Source organism: Aphanomyces invadans, assembly GCF_000520115.1.
Source record: "Aphanomyces invadans strain NJM9701 unplaced genomic scaffold supercont1.6, whole genome shotgun sequence".
Lineage (NCBI taxonomy): Eukaryota > Oomycota > Saprolegniomycetes > Saprolegniales > Verrucalvaceae > Aphanomyces > Aphanomyces invadans.
In genome coordinates, this window is record NW_008580151.1 from 354,486 (window position 1) to 378,306 (window position 23,821).

The window sequence follows — 23,821 nt, forward strand, 5'->3', positions numbered from 1 at the left end:
GCCAAGTTTTCGAACGCATCCAGCGGCCACGACACGAGGACGCTCTTAGCATAGCCCTAGCGACGGAACTCCGTTCGCATGTTGACGCGGGGGATACAAGCAACTCGGGGGTCGTCGTACCAAAATGAGCCGGGCAACCTCGACGTAGGCGATTTCCCAGTACAAATACGTTCGACGGACGGCCGTACACCGGTCGAGCATGTTTCAGTGCGCCAGCTGAGGTGGTCCTGGCTGCCTGATTCATTCTCTATCATGGCAGCCAAATCTTGCGCGGTAGACAACGTAGCAATGTGTTCGAAGCGTTTTCCCGTGTCGCTGCAGGTTGTGCAGCGTCGCTGACCTGAATGAAGTGGCCCAAAATTGTTTTGATTGGTTAAAAGGTTGGAAACTTGGAGAGGGCGTGCCAATGAAAACCGTATAACGTTATGGAAATATTTATGCCGCTACCGCGGTTGAAACATTTTGAGATATGCGCTGGTCTCGACCCTCACTCTCGTGGAATCGAAATTTCGACGAGTGTCCTGTCAATGTATACTACGTGTCACACGGCACGCAATTCAAATCATCGGCGAGCTTTACACGCCACCGAAATGCATGGCAAAAGCTCCAAGAGGCAAATGTTTCGCCAGTGGCCCTTCCACGAAATCCGCAACAGTGCAGCACTCACAAGGACTCTCCAATGGAACCAGATCGATCGAAAAGCCAGATCAGCGTGTCCGTTAGCGACCTATAGGGCAGATGAACGTGTCCCAAGTGGAGCTGTCGCCGAGGGTTGGCGATGGAAAGCACGACCGAGAGACGTGGCTTCATGAAACAAAAATCGAAAGCGCTCATGTGGATGCTAAATGTGTAGAACATGAAGATGCTCGCACGACAATTCACGCGGGGCATCAAACAAGAATTGGCGCCTTGCGGACGTGACAATTGGTACGCAGGATCCTCCAAACGCCGACGAATTAAGCAAACTTGGAAGGTTTTTGCAGATCTGTGATTGGTAAAAATAGGACAAATGCACGAATCAAACAAGAGAATGGATTTTATTATAGCCAATCAAACGTCCTATCGCACCGTTTTTCAAACATTCAAAGGACAAACTCACAAGCGCGGGAGTCGGCGGTGTCGGGACAGATGGACAACAACACCGTGGATGGCGCTGTAATGATGAGTTCCTCTGCGTGTGGGTACGCGATAGACTTTGGCGATGTTTTCCAAAAGAAGAACAGCAGCTCATCCCGCGCTGCGTTGATGACGTCGTCCCACATTGGGAACAACGAAAACGTCCCCCCAGCAAACTCCCGCCATGCAGAGAGTACGTTCCATCCACCTCGCGTTGGTGGTACAAAACAATGGCAACTACCGCATTACAACTCCATCGAAGAGAACGCAGTATACCTGAACCGTCAGCTTGAACTCCAGCAGTACGGCGTCCACGACGCATTCACGTCTCTCGTGTTTCGTGCGTCGTCGCAGGACGACGATGCCGACATGCGGCGCATCATGGATTGCATGCACTGGCTATTACATTCACGCCGCGAGGAAATGCGCAAGTCAGACGAAATGGCTGAGCAATTCATCCGATACGAAAAGGAAATCCATCGGAAGAACAACCAGATTCAAACATTGACCGCACAACTTGAAGCAGAGCGCAAGGTTGGTTCCAGCTTGATGTGCATGCTTCTCTTGAACGCTTCTGCACATTCTGTAGACTTGTTCCGACTTGGAAAACCAGTTGACTGCAAAGGATGCCGCGTACACCAAGGAGCGACTCCAGTTCAAGGAGGAGAAGCGGGCGCTCGAACGAAAGTGCATTCAGTAAGGCTGCGACTCTTCATCTCGCCGATCGCTACCATACCTAATAAACCCCACCCCATAGACTGACCCACGTCGACACCAACTACAAGGCGCAACTGCGCAAGAGCGAAGTCAGCTACGAACGACTGCAGAAGCAATACAACGCGTATTTGAACAAAGCCTCCACAGACAAGCGGGTACAGACCTCTTCCATGGCATTCGCTGTATCATCTTACCACAAACGCCTTGCCTACCTTATCGGAAATATTGATAAACTTCAACATGACAGGGCATGGCGCTGGGAAAAGAGTTGAACGGAAAGCAGACGTGCCACCAAATTCGCAACTCGACGTCGAACCAGTCCAAGACTTCTGGCGAGCACAATATCATCAACACGGTACAGTGTTGGAGTCTTGCTCGACACAAACGTGACGTGAATTTTCGTGGTGGAGTAGATGATTCGGTCGTACGAGTCGCAACACTTGACACTTCTCCAAGAAAACGATTCCCTGCGGGCGCAACTGGCTCAGTTTTACGCCGAACTCAAGCAAGCCATGGCAGAGTACCGCGCGGCCGCCAAGTGGTTTCTTCACCGGTGCGTACAGCGCTACTATCGTCCCGTCGTTTGGATTCATGGTGAATTAGCCATGGCAACGACAATCAGCAATGGGATGACCAGCTGCAATTGCCAGTCGTGGATGAGTCGAAACTGGTCCATGCATTTACCATGCCACTGCGAAACGGTCCTGAAAACGTCCTGAATGTCCTGGAGGACCATGTTTCGATGCTGCGATCGAAAGTACGTCGTGCAATCAAATACATCTTTGCGTGCGACGCAATCGAGCGACATCTGCATCAACTGAACAGTTTTTTGGCATGTATATCATGGAGTGGGTCCCGTTATTGTGTGGTAGCCATCGCTCACAACGACTCGTAAGCCTGTTTCTTAACAGTTGGCGTTGTTGTATGTAGATTGCCTGCCTGATGGATGCGACACAAGACCGCGAACGAAGTGCTCTGGAAGCACGATTGCAGGAAGCGTACCAGGTGATGCGAGACCAAGACGCGATGATCCAAGTGGCACTCACACAGGTCGCGGCGCACGAGAAAGACCCGAGAAGCGCTCGACTGGACCTGAGCGGTTTGGAAGACATGCTGGAGGAAGTTGCGTTGGAACGCCAAGAAATTGCTATCAAAGCGCAACATATGGAGACCGAGCGAGAGCAGTACATGGTCCAGGCCGAACGGCTCGACAAGGACCGACTCGAGTTCGAGGTAAAGCGGCAATGCCCTCTGTGACGTTGTTGGTGGATGATTTCGTGGCGAAATGTACACAGCTGAAAGTTTCGTGGTTTCTGTCGTAGTTTGAACGTCACGCCATGGTGACAAGGGGCGCGAACCAGGCGGACATGTTTGCAGAAGGCGGCAAGAAACGGCTGCGCATGGACTTGACACCAACGCAAAACACCCGCCGCCAAGAATCGGACCAGTCGCCATTTGGATCGACCAGTGGAGGGTCTGGATTGCCCCTTCCACGTACGTTGTACTCTAGTCGATGCGTGTATCAGGTGGTGGTTCATGGAATCAAACTTTCGTAGCGACGCCGGCGACAGCGAGGCTGTTGGAGCGGATTGGCATCCTCCACGACGACCAAATGATGAGGTAGGTGTCGAGCCTAGGTATGCATAGTGTTCCTAACAATATTGTAGTCCGATCGCAGCGCCGCGAGGGTAAATGTTTTCACCCATGGCCCCAACATTTAGGTGGCATCTCTATTATTTTATGAACAACGTCACGCTGAGTGCCTGGGGCTCGTATCTCTGGGTTCTTTGGACCGGGAAGGGGTTGAAACGGGGACATGGGGCGTCTACCTTGAGAGGAAAAGGAATAAAGGCATGACATCGTGTGCCTTCAGCGCAATCCTTTTTATCCCAGAAGTGCCGTCGAGGGGGTCGTTAGCTGCGATGGGAAAATGGGGTCGTACGAGGGACTTTGTCTGATGTAGAGAACATAAATCAGTGTGAAGGTGGGCACGTGATCACCAATCTGCCAAGCACCGTGGCTGACGTCGTTGGCCTTGGACGACCACACAGATGCAATTCACTGGCACGTAACGAGGATCCATTGCACACTTCGTGTACCCTGTAGGTTGCCACAAATGTCACGAGCTCAGAGCGCTCAACACAGCGCATCCAATCTGCGGAGGCGATGCGCAATACCTTCCTTCGGATGCACTGTCGTCTCGAGCGACCATTGTGGCAAGGACAAGAGCTGCCCCACGCGGCATGCGAAAAATGCGCGGCGGAAAAAATCGACGGTGTTGAGACGTGTGGACGAACTGCACAACATGGTCAAAACTATTTTTGATGGGAATAGCTATCGAATATTTCGACTAAAGTTGAGCTGGGACAAGGGGAGAACATCCAACGTGGGAGTCCAATTTCTGCGAATATTCTGTCTCGTCCTCCGAAACTTCGATCGAAGTCGTTCTCGCAGGACGCGATCCTGGTGGACGCTTGCTTCTGCGATGCAGAGACCAAGAAGGGCACTCGAGGCGGCATTCGCTGCTCCCACTCATGTCTGCATTTTACTCGGGGACGCATGTCGGGAGTCCAGGTCAATGCCGTCTCAACGACGGGGGGGGGCATGAGATCCGAAGAGTCCAAGTGTATTCTCGTTTCTTGTTTTTCAAACTATCGTGGAAAGATGAGCAATACTCGCGCATATTGCACTCGTCAAGTGGTCTCTCCATTTCTATGATGCCTACAAACACATCATAGAGCCATTTCTGCCTACAAAGTAGAATCATCTCGGCCCCGAGGCCATGGTGGTGGTTGGGCTCGCCGGCCGCGGGGTCACGGTGCGCCGTGGTACTGGTATATGCATGCACATGGAGAAGGACTTCGATCGAAGTTTCGGTGGACTGTCGCGACAGTTCTCAGAAATTGGACTCACGAGCCGGATTTCCTCGGGATGGGGTTGGCAGTTCGTAAAGTGCGCCGCCACGGCGTTTTTCTCTTCCGCACACGATGCAGCCATCGTGCGTGCCGTCCAGGTCCGGACGACAGCCTTGGCCGACGACGGAATCGAACGTGTTTGCAAAGATCACCACGTCGATCGTCACGTCGAAAGTCCCGAGCTTGTTTGCGACCCAGGGCACGACCGTGCATGTGATCGAAGTGACGAACACAGTCACGAGGAACGCTTTCCGAATTGGCAAGACGTTCCACGACTTCGACGATTTCGTGAAGCAGCTGCAGCGTGTATTGGCGAGCCAAGAACACTCTCCGTGCGACAACCCAGGATGTACGACCTTGCTCGAGCTGACCAAGGAACGCATGCCGTCGCGTACCCTTATTTCTCGGACTCCCGAAGTCGCGCGTCGCCGTGAAGAAAACTTCCAGAGCCTTATGGACCTTTGGTTTTCATTCATCAACACGTCTCGGGAAAGCACATGCCGCACAGCGTTGGCAAACATCCCAAACGCTCTCATCGTGTTCTTGTTTGACGGCGCCAAGATGAACACACTTCGATTTTGGGTGCCACGGTCACGCAGTCATCGCGGTAAACGCATTCCTCGCGGAGTGCTCAAAGAAATCATGCGTCTCGCCGAGGATGAGCGGCAGCGTGCTGCCGCGGCTGCTGGCCACCACCATGTCGACGAGGCGTCCGCGGAGGTCATGGCCGACAACGACACCGTGCTGTCCGTGTTTCGATCGTGTGGCAGCACCATTCACGACAACGACAACGCGGACGAAGAATCCCACGAGGAACTAGCCATCCATCTCCAGAACTTGCGCATTGCAATCCACCAAGTCAAAGACCTCGACCAGCTCGCACACATTGAGACGGACGTGCTAGCGATGATGCATCAGCAGAGGTCGCACCTCCTGTCCAACGCAGAAACCAGTCACGAATACAGCGGCGCCCAGCCCACTCCTTAACTCAGTAGGAATTTGCTTACCACTGTGCCTTGTGGAGGATGTCGTACACTCAGTGCCTTACACAGCGCTTCCGCCTCGTTAGCGCGTGCCAGGGCTTTATCTTTGCGACGCAATGTCTTGCACGATCTCCCGGGCGTGCAAGCCCCGCACGTGCGTCGGGAGTACTTCCAGCAAGGAAAGGTTGATCTGTAAGTACAGTTGCGTGGATTGAGTGCGCTACTGTTGTCGTAGTCATGGCGGAATATGGATGTAGTTGGGCGAGGTTAGGCATGGACGAGGCGGTGAATGAGCGCCTCGCCGTTCTCGCCACTTACAACCATCTTGGCGTGGCGGACGAGCGCTGTATCAACTTCGTTCTTCTTGGAAGCGTATTCGAATTCGCGCTTGACAGCTAGCGCTTGAGCCGAGTTGGCTTCGGCGGTGGCAGCGGCCAAAATGCCCGCCGCCGTCTTTTTCGCGACATCGACCAGGGCCTGTTGCCTGATCTCTTCGGCCTTTACGCGCTGCTCGTACTCACGTTGGGCGGCGACGAGCAGCATCATCGCGTCATTGCGTTTTTTCGTTGCGGCGGCGGTCGCGGTCGCGAACGCAACATCGCGCTTTCCCTCGGTCGCGAGAATGAGCGCGGCGTATTTTGCCTTTTCGTTGATGCACGTGACTTCCATCTTGCTTTCGCTGTCCAGGATGAGCTTCTGTCGAGAAATGAGCTCCCGCTCCTTCTTTGCCACAAGATCTTTAATGTTGCGGTCGTTGGCCTTTTGGATCGCCGTGAGAAGCTTGGTTTCGTCGTTCAGAAGCATGCGCATGTCGTTCTCGTGCTTCTTTTCCTGCTCCTCCATTTTGGTCTTGAAAGCAGTCGTCTTTTCGAGGGTGGCCGACAGCCGGGTCGGCAGCGCTACGTTTGTAACCTTAACGTTATGGATCACGACGCCGTGTGCGACGAGCTTGTGATTCAGGTCCCGCTTCATCTCGCTTGCAAACTCTTCGCGCAGGTCATGGACTTGATCGTGGCGCACCGAATGCACGAGCCCGCGAATGCCCTCGGCTGTCAGCATCGAGATGAGCTCGTTGAAGCGCTGGGCTCCAAGCATGTACACAAACTTGACCGCGTCGTCGGCGGTCGGGCCAATTTGAAAGTTGATCGAGATGTCAATGTGCACCATCACGTTGTCGGACGTTGGGCACCGCTCAACCTGGACCGAGTACGCGACGGCGTGCTTGGTCACGATGTGAGAGACGCGGTTGTACGCGGCCCACACCGGGATCAACCCCGGTTCGAGGATCCCCGCGTGGGCGTTCCACTTTTGGTACAGCACCCACATCCCCGACGGAATGCGCACGAACGTGTCGCAAAAGTGGGGGTACTTGGGCACGAGGACGATCGGGATGCTGCCGTCCTTGGTCTTCTGGTTGAAGTGGGCTTCCGCATGGAGAGGCTTGCGAATCGTCTGTTGGACGACCATAGTATGCTTGGGTGGGTTCGACGGTGTGCTCATGGCAGCGTGAGTTAGCAAATGCGCCAACTCAAACACTGCGCGAACGACAGGATCTTGTTGCAGAGCACCCAGGCGTTGTGGCGCGTGCTGCGAGTTGATTCCAACATTTCTCTGTGTCGCGTGAGGATCAGTTGCTCCAATTTTTCGTGGATCCTGGGAACCTTCTGAAGATGTCCGCGATGAAAACAAATAAAAATATTCGATTGGACGAAAGATGTGGTATTCTTAAAAATGTAGCCAATCAAACATTAGAAAATATATTTTGGTTTAGTAGAAGTTGACAAGCTTGGCCAGTGCAACCAGGCAAACCAAGTTGAGTGGCGACATGGTGGCTCCATGCAAGCGTCCGTCAGAGCTACGACTTCGAAGGCTTGGTGACCGTGTTCGTGCGCGCGGCATGCTACAGGACTGCGCACGTTGTACTTCTCAACATGGTCTGCTTCGCACGAATGATCAGCATCGCACATGGTGGCAAACCTTCCAAATTATTTGACATCTATGGACGATTTGGAATAAAAATACCTCGTGAACGTTCAACGTGGACGATCGTGAGAATTATATCCACTCGTTGGACGATCTTGAGAAATACTACTCTGATTGGGAACCAGACAAGTCAAAAAATTCATCTTCCTCTTTTCTGATTGGTCTAAAATTGCGAAAGGTCAATGCAAAGTTCCCATACAAAATCCAAGTCAAATTTGACCGATGACCAGCAAGGGGCGTTTGTGAAGATCTCCTTTTAAAGAGTGTGAACGGTAAGCTCTCGCGAGTTGCGATTGCAGCAGTGGCTAGAGACTTCAACTACAAGATTCCTCGAAGCAAAGACAAGAATGACGACATGCTCAACTTGGAGCTTTTGGGTCAGCGTATTGAAGAAGAGAGCCGCCTCGAAGAAGTGTATGGCCTTGTAAACATCATAGAGGTTTAATCTTTTTAAATACAGATTAATTATACTATGATTTTGTATGACTGTGAATGTTCGTCTGGAATAGTTCCCAATTAGACTGTACGTACCCTAGTCGGAAGAGGTCGTGGAGCTTTTTTGGATGCGACGACCCAACGACGAATGAGCTCGAGCATGGTCTCTTCGCATCCCACGGCTGCTGCTTTGATCGACGTTCCCAGGACAGACTGTGCGACTAGCTGTCGACCACATCAACCTGCGAGCAACTCATTTTTCAACTCGTCACCATGACGGCGACCACGATATCGAGATCGACGGACAAGACGCAAACGCACCTCCTGTTCGACCACATTTGGCGAGTCGATTCGGCCAACAAGAGGTTTGGCGAGTGCGCCGATGGGAGCACGGTCGTGATATTGCAGCCTGGCCGGAGCCTCGTCATGCCATACATCCGCATTCCGGACGGCATGTACGCAATTGTCCAGCACCACGGCAAGGATATCGATTACGTGCACCCCGACGGGTCGGCCAGTCCAGTGTGGCCTGCGGGGTTCCATCGGGCGTCGATTTTCACCAAAGTTGCCTACCTCGTGACCAAGCAGTACGTTGTGTTTGACACGCCCGTGAAGGGATGTAAAACCGCCGACGACGTCACGGTGCAGATCGACATGTGCCTGGTGTTTCGCATCACTGGGGACGAGTCCAAGGGGGAGGACCCGAACTTGGTGAAGCGATTCGTGTACGAGATGGGCCCGCAAGGACTGGAAACGCAGCTCCGCGACGCGCAGGAAGAAGCGGTCCGCGCGCTGGCGCGCAGTGTCCAGCACACGGAAGTGTACTCGTTGCGCGATGGGACAGTCAAGGAACGGTTCAAGAATGAGTTGCAGCTCCGCCCTCCGGCGCCCCTCTCCCCCGTGAACCACGACGACGAGGAGAAGGACGACGCCCCGTTGATCGGCCCCCGCATGGCGCTCAAAGACGCTGACACTGGCGACGAAGGGCACTGGGAAGAGCCCCCCGCGGCTCGAGTCATTTACTGCGTCACCGAAGACATGAAGAACAACCTGAACAAGCAGTTCAACCCGTACGGCGTCGAGATCACGAGCGTCGCGATCACCAACGTCAAGTTGCCGCCCAACTTTGAGTCGCAGATGGAAGAAAAAACCACGTACACGAGCGCAATCAAGGAGCAAACCATGAAGCAGCAAAGCGACATGCAGCTGCTGCAGTACCGCGAAGAGATTGACACGACGAAATTGTCCAAGTCGATGATCCGCATGGAGGAAGAGGAGACGGGGCGACAGCAGTGCGCCGAGATCCAGAAGCAAATCGACATGATCTGTGCCAACACGCAGCTGCTTCAGACGAAAATCAACCAAGATCGTCAGGTCCGGTGCAGCAAGATCGCGGCCGACGCCCAACTAGAAATATCCAAGCTCACGGCCGAAACCGAGATGATCCAGGCCGAGATTGATGCGGCGTGCGAGGCCGACATCACCAAGATCCACGCCGAGCTGCACGCGCTTCGTTTGAAAATGGACGCCGACGTTGCGCAGATCCAAGCGATCGGCGAAGCGAAAGCAAAGGAAATCATTTCCGAAGCAGAAGGCATCGCGTCCATGAAACTGGCCAAACAACGCGCGTTCACACTTCAAATGCAACGCCTCGACGTCATGGCCGCGCTCGCCGCGAACGACCAAGTTGTCATCGCTGGCAATGGTTCCAACAACTTGATGGCGGACGTATTTGTCGCCCAGCAAAAGCACAACCTGCTCTTAAACATCAACGGCCTGCATGCAACACACGCGCAGTCATAAACACCGCGCACCACAACGAGACTGGAACACTTCAAGTATACATAAGCGTTAAAGCATTCTTCCCTGCATCCACGTCTGTCCATTACATCGCTCGTACGTGTGCTTGCTGGCTAGTGGAAAGGACCTAGCACATGGTCATTTGGCGATGTGACTTCGCCCACTTGCTGTTCCACAACTCGTTCCCCAAGGTTGCTGTAAACTCGGGGTCCGTCGTTTGGAAGTTTGCGAATACGCGCACATGCGCTCGCCTTAGCGTTGGTTGCTCAGCCGTCGCCCGCCCATGCAGCAGATGCTCCACTCGCCCGCTGCTCGCACCGACCTACTCGTCCGAATGGACATTTGAACGGTGTGCAGATCACCTTGATTTATCCGAAACTTGCCGGATACGCTACACCAAGTCGTGCCAACCACGCTAAGCCATCCCGTCACCGACGATGCCAGGTATACTTCGCCCCAGCGCATGACGGCCACTGCATGCAAGGGCTATTGTGTTGAAGTCTTTATAATGCCTATGCAGAGCCCAGCGTGAAGAAGATCAAGACAGATACAGCAGCAGTGCTGCATCCCGACGTGCTCGGCACGTCGGCGGAGGCACGGCGAGCGATCCGCGGCGTTTGCGCAGGCAATGCTCCGTTCCCTCATTACCAAATTCCTGTGCTGTGTACTGTCGAGCACATGCGCAAGGTACGCGTTGGCATCCTGGCTCTCTGGTCTTGTCGACTGGCTCGTGGTGGTGACTCCGATATCCTCCGGTCTGTAGGTGCACACGGAATGCGTCCAAGAGCTTCAGAGCACATTCAAAGAGACCGATTTGTTCAAACTGTACCAAACCATCGACTTGGGCAACTTGAAAGCGTCGAGTCCGCTGGCCAAGAAGCTGCCTGCCCTCATGCAACTGCGCAATGCCCTGGTATATACTGCTTTCCATGATCATCCGTTGGACCTAACACCGGCGAACGTCGTGTAGTACACATCGGAATTCCGGCAGTACATGGCCGATATCACGGGATGCGGCCCGCTCACGGACAAAGTCGACTGTGCCGCCAACGTGTACATGACTGGGTGCCACCTCCTGCCTCACGACGACGTGATTGGCACGCGATGCATCAGCTACGTCATCTACCTCAGCGACCCGGACGACGAATGGACAGCGGCCGACGGCGGTGCCTTGGAATTGTATCCACAAACCGTGCCGTCGTCCGGGATCCCGGCGTTGGTGCCGACCGCATTTGCATTGCCTACGTACAACTCCCTCGCGCTGTTTCCTGTCGCGCCCGGCGTCAGCTTTCATTCGGTGCAAGTACGACAAGTTGTGTGGCTAGTGTTGGTCCTCATGCGCTGGCATTACATTGCCATGGTGTCAACTAATCGGTATGGTCATTTCACTCTCTAGGAAGTGTACGCCGACAAGCCGCGCTTGTCCATTCAGGGCTGGTACCACCAGGTACTAGCCTATGCCATGAATATATCCCCTGCATGAACATAGAGTCACGGGGCGTGCGCTCGTTCGTGCTAGGACGGCGCGCCAGACGGTGTCGACGCTGCCACCGCCAAACAAGTCGCCGCTATTGAAGCTGCTCAACATCCGTTTGTGGCCCTCGTGACATCTCCAGGCGGCGACGATTCCGAAGAGCTCACGGAAACCGAAATGGCCGACCTGTCCAAGTTTATCAACCCCATTTACTTGAAAGAAGACACTCTCGAGCAGGTCCAGGAGGCATTCCAGCAGTCGGGCAGCATACAGGTGGGAGTTTGCTCTGGGTTTGAATCGTTGGGTCTCGTTACGTCGATGATGGCGTTCAGTTGTGCGGCACGTCCGTCAGGTTGTGTGCCTTGGAGTTGCTCCGAGGCTTCGTGTCTGGTGGCGTGTACACAGCACGGGGCCCTCTATCCAATTTGCTTGATTGATGTAGCTGCAAGATTTTTTGACGTCTCCGTGGGTGTCTGCCATCGACGCGGCTATGCGAGCAGCCGACAGCGCGGAGAAGCTCGGGCACGGACAAGTTCCCTCCTATACGGCCGGTTACGACCAAGCGGGTTCGTGGACTGCCCAGGGCCCGCTCTTCCTTCAGCGGTACCTTCGCTATACGGGCGCCGTGCCGGCTTCAATTCCAGCGCTGGACACGTCATGCCCAACCGTGCAGCCAGCGACGACTACAACAAACAATTCAGATCCGACCCCAGGGCAGCTCTTGGCGTTCATCCAGACGTTCCTGGTCCAGTGTCCAGCCTTTATCAAGTGGGTGTCTCTGGCCACGGGCGTCGCGCCCTCCGCCGCCCGGTCAGAAGTTCGCAGGTTTCGACCTGGGTTGGACTACACGCTGGCCCACCATGCGCCATCGTCCAAACCGTCGAGTCCTATCTTGGACGTTGTTTTGTGTTTTTGCAATGCCGAAGCAAGCGACGCTGCAGCGGACGACGACGGGCCGTGGACTACGTCGGGGTACGAGTGCTACGTCCGCGCCGAAGACGACGGCATCGGAGACGTCGCTGTATCGACTGACGACAACGAAGACGACGACGAACGTCATGCGCCTGTGCAAATCCCCGCGCAACCAAACACTCTGAGTTTGGTGGTCCGCGACACGTCCACGATGAAATTTGTCAAGTTTGTCACCTGTCGCGAGCCTGGCAGCCGATGGGATGTGAATGTCGAGTTTGAATTGCCTGCGCCGTAGGTGCAGTTATCGTAAGTTGATGCAACGAGTCGACTCGACTGGTCAACGTCGCTCTCCTTCTTCACTAGCATTTCAAACATCTCTGCGCCACACGCCGACGTCCGATTTAAAACACCAGCACTTGTATGTCGTTGCAATTTCACAACCGCTGGTCAGTAGATCGTACCCCAACACCGGCAGCCTCCATGGCGACGCAATCGTTCGCAAATCCCATGGATTCACCCCCGTGGCGCTCAGAAAATTTGTTGGGTTGGTTGGCGCCGTCGTCTTTCGAGGAGTTTGTTCACTGCAGTTCACCCAGCCTTTGTGTTCACTTGTGTCCAAACGATACAACGATGAATGGCTGTCGCTGACGATGAATGGCTGTCGCTGATGCTGGTGCCATCTCGGCAGTGCATTCGGGCTATGACCCTGCGCGCCCTTTCTCGTGACGGCGGTGTAAGGCACGCATGATCGCCTGCCTCGTGTCGCCGGTACGTTCGCCCACTTACACGAATACTTCATTACTTGCCAACCTGTTTTTTTGTCCGCCGTGGCCTTCCTGCGATTTTGGGCTAGCTGCGTTCGCTATCTTTTGCTTCGGCCGGTCGCATGCGGCGCACTCTGTTGCGCCCACGTCGTTGATAAGTGTGCAGTAGGTACAGCTCCATGGTACAAGGCGCGCTAACGTCAGCGTGATGGGTCCGGAAGCTGTTACGAGGCGTTCCATTGCTGTCATGGGAGTCCACGTTGTGTCGACAGCCTCTCGATCTACTTGAAGGAGGAAATCGCCAACAGATATGACTCCACACGCAACCGCGGGCAATGGTGGCTTGGTTCGATCCGAGTTTCGCGACGGTGCTTCCAGCTCTGTAATCGTCAAGTGCGTCAGATGAGGTGGTACTGCTTCAGTGGGTGTATTGCTGAATTGGTGGTCGCCAACCACAAGCCCGAGCCCACCATCTTCCGCAGTGAGACGAACGATGTAGCGGCATACACCATCCGGGGACGAATCTGCCGGCGCACGCAAGATTTCCCACGACGATGGCGGCGTCGCTCGTCCTGCTCGTGGGCTCGTCAGCATGGCAGCATGGGGGGTTGGGAACGATGGAGGCGAGGTGGCTTGGCTAGTACGAGTGGGGGAAGACGTTTGAAGCTCCTCGTCCTACCAAGAAAGCTTCGTCATGACACACGTGGCCACTTCGAGTCGTTGGTTGTTCGACGTACCAGTGCCTCGAGCGTATCCAGCGCGGCGAGCGACTCGACTTGCTCGGGTGCTAGCGGTGGTGACTTGGGTGAGATGGAGGCGACATTCGACGTGAAGACTTGGCACGCTAGCTTTGGACGACCTGGTTTCGGCGGCGACAGCTTGACTGCACTTGCTAGCGGGTCGAGCGGCAAAGGTGCGGCGGACGGAGCAACCGGTGCGGCGGGAGGGTGCTTGTGAGGACTCCCCGGCCGTGGTGACGTCGGTGCCAAGTGAACTTGCTGGGCGAGGGTTTCGAGCTGGTCAAATTTGAGCTGGTTCTTCTCCCAATAGAGAATCGTCGGTTGGTAGCACCCGCGCTCGATGCGCCGACGAACTTCTTCCCACGTGCCAATCTACGCCACCAGAGCGTGCATTAACGCGTCGAGAAAGCAAATCCAATGCAAGGGCTATCGAAACAAGACGCAAACGTTGTGCGAGTCGAGCTTGTCGAGAGGGCTGACGCCACTCCGCGCCATGCATCCAACTGCCTGTGCCGCCTACCCTGTGGACTTGGACGTCGTCGAAGAGATACCACTCGTTGCGTCCCGACTGGGACTGAAAAAAGCTCACGTAGTGGAGGCCATAGTAGCACACCATTCCTCGAAAGACGTAGATCGCCTCTTCTTTGGCCAAGTCGGCGGCATCTCCGCCGAGGTGGAAGATCTGCCCAAGGTCGAGTTCGTGGGGGATGATGTTGCCGAACGCTTTGAGTTCCGTGCCACCAACCGTTGTCGACGGCCACACAATGCTCACGGCAAACACAATTGGAAATTTCATGAGCCACCTACGAACCATCCGTCGAGCGAGGTTGGTCAAGCGCCCGACCTGCATGACAGTCACCAAGTTACCGATCCATGAGACAGGGGCCGGGACACTGGGTCTGGTCGCTGTCTGGGCACGATCGCCGACACCCTTCGTTCCACAGCGTTCGCAGCACCGCCTCAAACGAGTGCTGCTTCGCCGCGGTGGGGGAGCTCCCGCGGAAGATGGAGGATTTCGTCGCCGACATTGACACGAAATCGTACAGCTCGGCAAAGTAGACACGGTACAGCGTATCCTTCCACATCTCTGGCTCGGACGTGGCGCCGCATTTCCCACACCGATACATGTCAAACATGTTGGATTCGAAGAGAGCGTGGCCAATGCACTTGGGATTGCAGTCGGTGTCCTTGATTTCGATCGAGGACGCAAGGGACGCGGGCGGGGATACCAAGCGTGCGTCCGTCGCGTCTGTGGCCGTAAGAGCGTGGTGGCGGACTTGGTCAGTGTGCATGGACGCCAGGATGGTGTCGAGGGTTTCCGTGGCATCGGCCATCGCACCCAGCCGAAACCGATCTGTTTGCGAGCTCAGCATGTTGAGTGCCACGCGGACGTTGTCGGGCGCAAGCGCTTGCTCGTCGCTGAACTCGTAGTACGTGAATATTTCTTTGAGTTCGCAGAGGAGGCAAGTGTCGTGCACCGTGTGCAGCGTCGTGTGATCGCTCGTCTTGATGAGGACGCGGAAGCTGTCCAAGTGCCACAGAGACTGGATGATCACGTTTAAGAAGCAGTTGTTCTGTCCGATGTGGTTGGTCAGGCCTTTGTGCATGGACGTGTGCTTGAGCATTGCCGCGCGGTCCGTCATGATGCTGTGCAAACGGGTGCTTTTCAACCAATTCCCTCGACGATCTCGAGAGAATCAAATTCTTTGATGCGAAACAACTATTTTATGTACCATTCAAAAATATCTTGGAGTATGAAAGAATTAAAACCAAATCCATTGCCATCATAAAATTTAATACAAACCCACCATGCCAGCTGGACACTAGACATGCCAGGAATCCATTGCGAGGACGTCGACGGGGTGCAGGACTCTGCACCTCGAGGAGCCCATCAACTTGCACCTACATACAAAGTCACGCCGAGCATTCGGCTTCTTTCAAGATCTCCGCCGCGCCTTCCTCGCACGGACACGAACGCCCTGTCTTGTCCAACCTCCTTTCACTCTCTTGAGCTGTCCCTCTGTGCGATGTTGTCGATGGCTAGTTGTCGCCGCCGTGATCGAGACCAAGGATGTATCTAGGCGAGAGTTTCTTCATTCGTGCACTGTGTATGTTGTCACGGCTCCTCAGAACTAGCATGCCAACCAGCCACGTTTCAAGGTCACTCCTTGCACACGAGGCGCCATCCCTGATTTAACCAGGCTCAACGAACAACGCACGAGCGTAAAGAAGTTCCCACTTGCGCCACAGAATGAAAAATACTAGCCTCTATCCAAAGACGAAAAGGTCCTCCAGTGCCTCGCGGGAACGTTCGTTCCGTCGGCAGCGCCTTCTTTCCATGCCGCCGCGACCGTCCACTCTCGCCAACATTTGGCAGCACACTTCTCTACCATTCCAAACCGATCATCTTATTCGAGCCAAAAGCCCGTTATTTCCATATTGATGACGAGGGTCAGGTACTTGGCCAGCTCCGCCTTGTTCGTGTACAGTGGCAAGTCGATGCGGTTGAAGCACGTGTGACCTTTTGGCATGAGGCCGGTCGGGGGCGGGCCGCGGTTCACCATTTGAATCGTAAACCGACGGACGCGGCCGTCGGTCGATGTCAGCGCCTTGAAGCCTTGCACGGGCACCTACGCATCGTCCAGGTCGTCCCAATCATCGGCCATAGTTGGGTCGATATACGTACGCGAGACGTGCCGGTGGCAAACTGGAGGAGTCGCGCGCGCTCCTCGGGCGAAAACTTGGCAACTACCGACCAAAACCAGTCGACAACCGCCGTCTCCGCCACGCTGGGGGTCTCAAGCTTGATCCATCGAATTTCGCTGTACATGCGCCAGTCGTTCGTGTCGATGTCGGGCATCCCCGACAACAGCAAGTCAAACTCTTGATAGTCAAACACGGAAATCAAAAAGAGCGGCACAATGTCGTAAAATCCCTTGAGAAAGGCCGCCAGCGGCGACGCAATGCTGCCAAACATGTGAAACTTGAGCAAGAGGTCGAGGTACTCAGCCTTGTTGTCGTCCGTCACGTTGATGCTGGCGCCACCCGGGACCAACTCGATCACTTCAAAGTTGGTCAAGCCTTGCACGGTAAAGTCCAACGAGAGCAGTTCAGCTTGGTTGTTGCTCTTGAGCCACTTGCAATTCCGGTACAGCTCGTCGTCCTACCACAACGTCGCGGCGTCAAGCCACATGCACGATTGCCAGCCACGATCGAAAACGATCGATGGCAACAAAACCACCGCGTCAATGCTCGTGGCAATCGACGCAGCCGGCGACACACGCGTCCGGCGACTTGTCATGGATTTGCCAACTCCATTGCCCGGCAATACTCGCCGCATTGGGACCCAGGACATCGCAGCCTCACAAACCCAAACCATACATCGCAACCGCGGACGGTGCATTCGCAGTCCCGCATCCACACACGGACGAGATCGATCCACGTACCAAGAATTCCAAGTCGGAAAACGAGATCGGCACCTCCAGCATGTGCTTGATCAAAGGCAGCGCGAGTGACATCTTCATGTTGAAGCCTTCAATGAGCGCTTTTCCAATCAACCGCCCGACAAACTCAAATTCTTGCTGGTAGTTGGGACGCAGGACAGCTTTCGGGTTGATCCAGTAGGCCAGGTTGGACCCTTTTGTCGCGACAAACAGACCCATTTCGTCGCTGAAGAGTTGGTCGCACAGGAGCTCGTACCACTCGCGAATCAACCCGCCGGCATCTAGCCCCGGTTCATTCTCAAAAAAGATGCGCAGACGCTCCCAAAAGCGCGACGCTGGGCACTTGAGCGTCTGCTCCATCGAGTCGGCAATCAAATGGTCGCGCCGGACCACAAACTGGATGTGGCCGTCTTCGTACCGCCGCCATCGTTTCTGGACTTGCTCGAGAAACCAGTTGTTCTTTTCAAAAAACGTAAGCGCGGCGATCTCTTCCAGGTCGTCGTCGCAGTCGGGCTGGCGTAGCGCCCCGTTGACAACGACCCCCAATGCCGGCGCGAACTCGGTGGCGCCGTCGGCAGTCGTGTGGCGGACGTATCCTGTTGACAACGCCGTCATGTTGTTGCGGCGCTCGTCTTCCGAGATCGCGGTGAGGGGAAAGCTAGTCTGGCCTTGGCCCCATCCAAAGCCTGTGCCGGGTGTCGCAGCGGCATGGCCTTTGCGCGACGCCTGCTGTGGCGGCGCATGGAGCATATCGCCCGTAAACATGGATTGGCGTTCCTCGGCATCTTCCAGTTGCTTGAGGGCCGTCGACCGTAGCGGATTCTGCATGAATGGCGTCGCGCTGCCCACCGATTCCTCCTCCGTGTAACCGAGGTCACGCATCGCCAGCGCCACGTGAGTATCGTGCGCTTCTTCCTCTTCCGGCAGCGACGACCCTGTATTCGAGATCGGGCTCAGCATGTCGACGAAGTCGTGTCCTTCGCCCATCATTTCCATGTCGATGGTGCTCTCGCGCGTGGGGTCGTTCGCGTCTGCGTCAATGCGGATCCAGTGCATATTACCATCGGGACCTTTCTTCCGCCGCCACAAATGACGGCGCATCGCAGCCTTCTGCCTCGCGGTCAAGTCCATTTGCTTGAGGCGACGGACGTGGAAGGACCGAATGCGACTCTGTTGGTCGAGTACGACGGACCTCGACTTGTGCAGCGTCGGGTTGACAAAGTCCGACTTGCGCAGACCGGACGGTCGTGGCAACGATGCCTCGTAGTACTGTTCCATCGTGTCCACCACGACCTGTGGTGTGCCACACATGACGCATTCCTTCTTGCTCGGATGGTTGTCGTGGAAGCAAATCGAGCACGTCCACTCCTTCTCCCCACGCGCGACAAACGTGTCGATGAGGTCGTGGCGCATCATGTTGTTGTGTCGGTTGTCGTTCTCGAGGAACCTCTCAATTCGCCGCGCATAGTTCCAATAATAAATGATGGCACCGACCAAAAGCACGAGCGCCAGGCCTAGCAGTGCGTACACAATCGCGGCAGTCGTCGCCGACAGCTGAATGCCAAACAGGACAGCCATCGCGGACAGGGGAGAAGGCGGTAGGCGGGCGTACTTGCTCTTCCTGTGGAAGAGTCAGTTGGGAATGACCTAATTTCTACACAAGTATGATCCGGATATATGATTCATTATCCGAAATATCGATGGTGGAATTCAAGATATATCTGTTATACTTTTGATGGCAATATATTCGGAGACATCTGACAACGGTGATGAAACGAGCGACCTGTGCAGAATAGAAGGAACCATTTTTATTTTACCGTCGTGGACTGTCTATACGAGCTCCAGGATCAAGATGCAGCAGTAGTGCGATGCCAGGTTCCTCGTCTGGCCGCCGTGATAAATTAGCGACGGCGTGTTGTCGCCGTGATAAATTAGCGACGGCGTGATTGTCGAGAGAGAAATATTTTTCTCTACTGGGGAGAATCAGGTGGTATGCAACGCATCTCGTCTTATCCGGATGATACTGCACGGATACGAACGGCTTCAGGCGTAATGTTGATGTATTTTCCAAGAGCACAGCGAGCGCCAGCCAGGCGACACGAGCGACATTGATGCCAGGCCACTTCAGCACAGCTTGCATAGCAGAGCTGCATTCGTCCGGCTTCGCTGGAGGCTCATGGTAACATGCGGAATGCGTGAATTAGCATGTGAGACGTGGAGTCTGGGGCTGAAGGCCATCCTTTTTCTTGGTGGAGTCGAGCTGCCTTGACTGTTCTGTGTCAGGTCAAGCCATCATGCTCCATGGGGCGGCAACGGTGTATAAGTGGTGTAGATGTGGGCCATGGGTGTCCATCGTGGCGCTACCCACGCCGAAGACACCATTCAAAAGATGTGCATCGATGTAGGGTTAGAATTAAAATGCTAACGACACGAGCGCGACGGCCGTGACGAGAAAGGACAAGTACAGAAACACGGTCGCAAACTCCAGTGAACTCAAAAAGGGCAGCCCAAACGGAGTCATCGCTGCCAAGTTCGACTTGAACGTTCGCCTGCAATACTTGATCCCAATGACTTGAAACCAGGCTGGGATGATGAGACCGAGACCAAATCCCAGAAACCCAGCGTAGGTGAATATTGCATCGAGCTTCTTGAAGAGGGCGGCTAGAACCAGTGGGGGGAGTGTGGCCATCAACCGAGCAAGCATCCACGCTCGCGACGGACTCATCGGCGCGGTCCATGTCTTCGGAAGGGAGGTCAAGATGTTGCCGCCGACAGTTAGACCCACTAAGGGGTACGTCGACGTGATGTTGACCACGGGGAACATGATGACCAAGACATGCACAACTAAACCGATCCACGCCGGTGACTCCGGGGGGCACCGCGACCAGCCATTTCCACACCCAGTGTAGTCCAGCCACATCAAACTGGCAAGTGGGTTCACTTCATCGAACGCAATGGCCCCAAGAACACCCAGCAAGAGATAAAATACCGCGGACACCGTCATTGCAATGAACGTGATCTTTCGCGCCTTGAGCTTTTCCGAGGCATGCAGTGGCTGTAGTGCGGTGGGCATGTTGTACTGGCAGTTGAGAGCGAGCAGCGTAGGTCCGAACCCGGCGCTAAAGTTGTGCCAATTGAATGCCCACTCGCCACGAGAGGCGACGCGAGCTACGACCAGGTCCTTGCCGTCGTGGGCTAGCTTGATGAAAAGAGTGACGAGCATGACGGACAGAGCGACGATGCGGTACACAGACAGGAATTTTTGGATCATCGCTTGGTCGCCCATGTCCATGAGGACCAGCACAACCACAAGCACAGTGAACAGCGCCATGCTGATGTAGTACATGTCGATACAGGGGATGGAAGCGTCGATGGCGTAGACGTTGCACGACTCGCCCCACGCATATGTAAACACGAAGGACGCAATCGACGACGCGAAAATCGAGGCATATGCCCAGAGAGAGCCGAGGCAGTAGAATAGCATGACGGTTTGCACGATGTGGTACCCCATGTCCCGTGCAAAGAGGCCACCGATTTCGCTAAAGTTGATGCGACGGTACGTGAGGCAGTTGTCAGGCAGGTTGCCGACCGTGGTGTGCGACACGATCCCCTCCGCGCGGGCCATGGATTCCAACGTGTAGTTCATAGTGATAAGGGCCCCCGCGAACCCAAGGATCAAGAACGTGGCAGTGAGGCCCAGCCCCGCCGATGCAAACGCGAAGGGGAGACCAAAGCACCCCGTGCCAATCATGTAGTTGAGCGTCATTGCCACAGCGACGACGGCCCCAAAAGGGCGAACGCCCATCGCAGCAGGGTCGAGTGGATTTAGCAGCACCAGGTCGCCCGAGGCGACGCTTTGCTTTGTCGGCGTGAGTGGGGTGTCCATGTTGATCGTTTGCAAAAACGCAAAGTGCAGCAACAAGCCCATAAATTGCGGACATTTCACACGTGCTTCGTGTCTGATCTAACATACTTGAATTGAGTATGTCATAGTTACCAACAAACGACCGTTGGAACGCATTTCTTTGAATATCAGAAGAAATGGCGCATTTTTTAAGTAAATATTGCACGTTCTTTATTAAATTCCTTCGTCACCTAGATGCGCAGACAGCCTCCCCAACGCAGCTACAGCCTCCCGCCTCGCGGTGATGCACGGCGAGTGAATCAATCATGCCTTGAACTAAACATCGCAATGTCCTCCGCACACAATGTGACGATTCGCTGACATCGAAGCGGTCTGAGTAACGAATCGAACCTTGCGCTCCTATTGGCCGAAGTGAATGAGACACAAAACATTGAAGACGACTGCCAACAAGCATCGAAGGGACGTGAGGTCTAACACAAATCGTTTTTGTTTTTGCCTTCAAGGACTTCGTCGCCTGAACACATGCTGCTTCCCACGACCACCTAAAACAACAACACAGGTTAGTTCATGTCGTTACCAGCCCAAACCACGTCAACAAGGAGGATCAAATGTCGACGGCCAAGCTCACGAAGCAATTATCGCAACAGGAAGATGTACGTCAAAGAACGCCTCGTGGCCAAGGGACAACTCGGGGCGATTCAAAACTATGTCACGGACAACTCGGCCAACCAACAGGCACTTGCGATCCTAATCGGCGAATTGGTCCCAAGTCAATTTTACAATTCATCCGCCAACACGAAGTGGGAACCAATGAAATGAACCACAATAGAGTGCTGATTTCCCCCGCAACGGAGCATATTTGGTAAATGTTTTGTCTTAAATTTATATAGAGATCTATGAATTACTTCCTCTGTTCGATATTACTAGTAGTGACGACATTTGACTTCAACGGCACTCCAAAAATCGAATTCTTCACCAAATTCGATGAATCATATCATGTTCGACGGAGAATCAAAATCTAAAGAATAGGTCTATTGACTGCAGAGCGCGAAAAGGAAGTTTTGGCGCTCAAATTTGACTTTGCCATCCGTCATCCGAATAAAAATTCAAAATCAGGTGCATCAAAATTAAAATTTCGGGGACCTGAGCACGACGACATCATGGTCCGACAACCCACCGGCCGAGAACTCTCCTCTCCTACACCAAGAAGATAGACGTAATCCGTCGACTCTATGAGCGCTCGTCCATGGGAAAGCTGGCCCATGGAGCAATCAACTCAACGGCCTCCGACATGGGCATTCACAGAACAACTGTCGCTCGGGTCTGGAAGGACTTCCACAACAACGTCTTGATGCCGTCCCGCAAGAAAGGTCGTGTCGGCCGCACGCCAATCTACACGTCAGAAGTTGTTGTTGCAATGGTGCGGGAGTTGCCGCAATCTCTGTGCACCACCATGTGTGAAGTTTCCGATGCAACGTGAATTCCAATATCGACACTCCACCGGCATTTGAACGCGGGAACTCTCCGACGCCGATCAACGCGCATCAAGCCTTTGCTCAACGACGACCACCACAGATCGCAGCGTCTTGCATTTTGGAATTTGATGCCATGTGGGACGATGTTCACCTCGATGAAAAGTGGTTCAATGCTGATACCAACGTGCGGAAGGTGTACCTGACGGATGGAGAAGAGCCCGAGCAACGTGCATGGCCAAGCAAGAAGTTTATCCCTAAGGTCATGTTCCTTGCCGCAGTCGCGCGGTCCCGATACGACGAAGAGCGTGGCACCTACTTCGGCGGCAAAGTTGGCATGTGGCCAATCGTTGAGTATGCACCAGCGGTTCGAAACTCGCGCAATCGTCCTGCGGGCACGATGGTCGCGACTTTGGTGAATGTTGATGCTCCTTTGTACCGCGAGTACATCTTGACACGTGTTGTTCCAGCAATCAAGGCTACCTTTCCTACCTCGAACAAGCGTGTTGTGCTCCAGCATGACAATGCCACACCTCACGGCGGCATCACGAGCGCAGACCTTCTGAGCGTGTCCACTGACGGTTGGTCCTTTGTTGTTCGCTGCCAGCCGCCGAACAGTCCAGACTTGAATGTCTTGGATCTTGGGTTCTTCTCGTCGCTTCAAACCCTTCAACACAAGTTGGTGAGTCGTTCGTTAGACGATGTCATTCATGCCACACTCGCTGCTTTTGAGCTCAGCGGCGGCCATACACTCGCTAATGTGTTTCTCACCCTGCAAGCCGTGATGCGCGTTATGCTGGAGAACAATGGCGGCAATACCTTCCGATTGCCTCATTTGCGTAAGGATTCATTGCGCCGTGTCGGGGCACTCATGCCCAACGTCTCCTGCCCAGCTTCATCGTTGGTCTAAGGGTCCACTCGGGTTTTTAACCAATTACATGCTTCTATTTTTGAGTTGACCAATTGTATTGATATGTCGCAAGTAAGCTGGAAAAAGTCACATTTGCAAGTGTCGGCGGTATTTCCGAACAGAGGAAGTATGAGATTAGAGAGCTTTCGGTCGGCTAAATATCAGATTAGATTCAAGATCCGAAACCTGAATTCTTTTTTAAACCTGAAATCACAAATTTCGGTATTGATTTTTGGCTTCAGATTGAACCAAAGTCAACATAAAATCGTCTTTCGGGACCAACCAAACTTCA

At 54.3% G+C, this 23,821-nt stretch overlaps 9 protein-coding genes across 13 annotated transcripts; 5 read left to right on the plus strand and 4 right to left on the minus strand.

Annotated features, from left to right (window-relative positions):
* The first annotated feature begins 1,087 nt into the window (after positions 1–1,087).
* Positions 1,088–4,138, plus strand: H310_03859. 2 transcript variants are annotated; one of them, XM_008867918.1, is made up of 11 exons: positions 1,088–1,650; positions 1,706–1,812; positions 1,874–1,988; positions 2,081–2,188; positions 2,247–2,386; positions 2,437–2,590; positions 2,764–2,838; positions 2,884–3,066; positions 3,156–3,327; positions 3,390–3,453; positions 3,501–4,138. In XM_008867918.1, the coding sequence occupies exons 1-11, from the start codon at positions 1,129–1,131 to the stop codon at positions 3,523–3,525; spliced, it is 1,665 nt and encodes a 554-aa protein (XP_008866140.1). In that variant the 5' UTR covers positions 1,088–1,128; the 3' UTR covers positions 3,526–4,138. The 2 variants fall into 2 exon arrangements, with proteins under 2 accessions (XP_008866140.1, XP_008866141.1); XM_008867919.1 differs by having other exon boundaries at positions 2,764–3,066.
* Positions 4,139–4,743: 605 nt separating this feature from the next.
* Positions 4,744–7,336, plus strand: H310_03860 (hypothetical protein). Its single transcript, XM_008867920.1, has one exon. The coding sequence runs from the start codon at positions 4,821–4,823 to the stop codon at positions 5,733–5,735; it is 915 nt and encodes a 304-aa protein (XP_008866142.1). The 5' UTR covers positions 4,744–4,820; the 3' UTR covers positions 5,736–7,336.
* On the minus strand, positions 5,572–7,330 carry H310_03861 (hypothetical protein). Its single transcript, XM_008867921.1, has 2 exons — positions 5,756–7,330; positions 5,572–5,648 (listed from the first exon to the last, which is right to left on the minus strand). The coding sequence occupies exon 1, from the start codon at positions 7,229–7,231 to the stop codon at positions 5,999–6,001; it is 1,233 nt and encodes a 410-aa protein (XP_008866143.1). The 5' UTR covers positions 7,232–7,330; the 3' UTR covers positions 5,572–5,648; positions 5,756–5,998.
* Positions 7,337–8,239: 903 nt separating the features above from the next.
* H310_03862 (hypothetical protein) lies at positions 8,240–10,033 on the plus strand. The gene has a single exon (XM_008867922.1). The coding sequence runs from the start codon at positions 8,423–8,425 to the stop codon at positions 9,950–9,952; it is 1,530 nt and encodes a 509-aa protein (XP_008866144.1). The 5' UTR covers positions 8,240–8,422; the 3' UTR covers positions 9,953–10,033.
* Positions 10,034–10,352: 319 nt separating this feature from the next.
* On the plus strand, positions 10,353–12,762 carry H310_03863 (hypothetical protein). The gene is made up of 7 exons (XM_008867923.1): positions 10,353–10,393; positions 10,470–10,636; positions 10,713–10,862; positions 10,920–11,252; positions 11,346–11,396; positions 11,469–11,696; positions 11,866–12,762. Exons 1-7 carry the CDS (start codon positions 10,387–10,389, stop codon positions 12,628–12,630), a joined length of 1,701 nt encoding a protein of 566 aa, XP_008866145.1. The 5' UTR covers positions 10,353–10,386; the 3' UTR covers positions 12,631–12,762.
* Positions 12,763–12,988: 226 nt separating this feature from the next.
* On the minus strand, positions 12,989–15,530 carry H310_03864. 2 transcript variants are annotated; one of them, XM_008867925.1, is made up of 4 exons: positions 14,707–15,530; positions 14,360–14,642; positions 13,837–14,211; positions 12,989–13,774 (listed from the first exon to the last, which is right to left on the minus strand). In XM_008867925.1, the coding sequence occupies exons 1-4, from the start codon at positions 15,480–15,482 to the stop codon at positions 13,118–13,120; spliced, it is 2,091 nt and encodes a 696-aa protein (XP_008866147.1). In that variant the 5' UTR covers positions 15,483–15,530; the 3' UTR covers positions 12,989–13,117. The 2 variants fall into 2 exon arrangements, with proteins under 2 accessions (XP_008866147.1, XP_008866146.1); XM_008867924.1 differs by having other exon boundaries at positions 14,360–15,530.
* A 691-nt stretch (positions 15,531–16,221) lies between these two features.
* H310_03865 (hypothetical protein) lies at positions 16,222–18,925 on the minus strand. Of its 3 annotated transcripts, XM_008867928.1 has the most exons (3): positions 17,286–18,925; positions 16,526–17,002; positions 16,222–16,469 (listed from the first exon to the last, which is right to left on the minus strand). In XM_008867928.1, exons 1-3 carry the CDS (start codon positions 18,858–18,860, stop codon positions 16,248–16,250), a joined length of 2,274 nt encoding a protein of 757 aa, XP_008866150.1. In that variant the 5' UTR covers positions 18,861–18,925; the 3' UTR covers positions 16,222–16,247. The 3 variants fall into 3 exon arrangements, with proteins under 3 accessions (XP_008866150.1, XP_008866148.1, XP_008866149.1); XM_008867926.1 differs by having other exon boundaries at positions 16,222–17,002; XM_008867927.1 differs by having other exon boundaries at positions 16,526–18,925.
* Positions 18,926–19,663: 738 nt separating this feature from the next.
* H310_03866 (hypothetical protein) lies at positions 19,664–21,179 on the minus strand. Its single transcript, XM_008867929.1, has one exon. The coding sequence runs from the start codon at positions 21,166–21,168 to the stop codon at positions 19,696–19,698; it is 1,473 nt and encodes a 490-aa protein (XP_008866151.1). The 5' UTR covers positions 21,169–21,179; the 3' UTR covers positions 19,664–19,695.
* Positions 21,180–22,755: 1,576 nt separating this feature from the next.
* Positions 22,756–23,529, plus strand: H310_03867 (hypothetical protein; the record flags this gene model as incomplete). Its single annotated transcript, XM_008867930.1, has 1 exon — positions 22,756–23,529. The coding sequence occupies one exon, from the start codon at positions 22,756–22,758 to the stop codon at positions 23,527–23,529; it is 774 nt and encodes a 257-aa protein (XP_008866152.1).
* Positions 23,530–23,821: the final 292 nt, after the last annotated feature.

Coding starts and splice junctions, on each gene's coding strand:
- H310_03859 (XM_008867919.1), top strand. CDS start 1,129: ATGGACAACAACACCGTGGATGGCGCTGTAATGATGAGTTCCTCTGCG. Junction 1,651..1,705: donor AACTTGAAGCAGAGCGCAAG/GTTGGTTCCAGC, acceptor CACATTCTGTAG/ACTTGTTCCGACTTGGAAAA. Junction 2,387..2,436: donor GCCAAGTGGTTTCTTCACCG/GTGCGTACAGCG, acceptor ATGGTGAATTAG/CCATGGCAACGACAATCAGC.
- H310_03860 (XM_008867920.1), top strand. CDS start 4,821: ATGCAGCCATCGTGCGTGCCGTCCAGGTCCGGACGACAGCCTTGGCCG.
- H310_03861 (XM_008867921.1), bottom strand. CDS start 7,231: ATGAGCACACCGTCGAACCCACCCAAGCATACTATGGTCGTCCAACAG.
- H310_03862 (XM_008867922.1), top strand. CDS start 8,423: ATGACGGCGACCACGATATCGAGATCGACGGACAAGACGCAAACGCAC.
- H310_03863 (XM_008867923.1), top strand. Junction 10,863..10,919: donor TGCAACTGCGCAATGCCCTG/GTATATACTGCT, acceptor AACGTCGTGTAG/TACACATCGGAATTCCGGCA. Junction 11,253..11,345: donor TCAGCTTTCATTCGGTGCAA/GTACGACAAGTT, acceptor TTCACTCTCTAG/GAAGTGTACGCCGACAAGCC.
- H310_03864 (XM_008867925.1), bottom strand. CDS start 15,482: ATGACGGACCGCGCGGCAATGCTCAAGCACACGTCCATGCACAAAGGC. Junction 14,643..14,706: donor GGCCCCTGTCTCATGGATCG/GTAACTTGGTGA, acceptor GATGGTTCGTAG/GTGGCTCATGAAATTTCCAA. Junction 14,212..14,359: donor ACGACGTCCAAGTCCACAGG/GTAGGCGGCACA, acceptor CTGGTGGCGTAG/ATTGGCACGTGGGAAGAAGT.
- H310_03865 (XM_008867928.1), bottom strand. CDS start 18,860: ATGGCTGTCCTGTTTGGCATTCAGCTGTCGGCGACGACTGCCGCGATT. Junction 17,003..17,285: donor TTTCCGACTTGGAATTCTTG/GTACGTGGATCG, acceptor ACGTTGTGGTAG/GACGACGAGCTGTACCGGAA. Junction 16,470..16,525: donor TTGCCACCGGCACGTCTCGC/GTACGTATATCG, acceptor GACGATGCGTAG/GTGCCCGTGCAAGGCTTCAA.
- H310_03866 (XM_008867929.1), bottom strand. CDS start 21,168: ATGGACACCCCACTCACGCCGACAAAGCAAAGCGTCGCCTCGGGCGAC.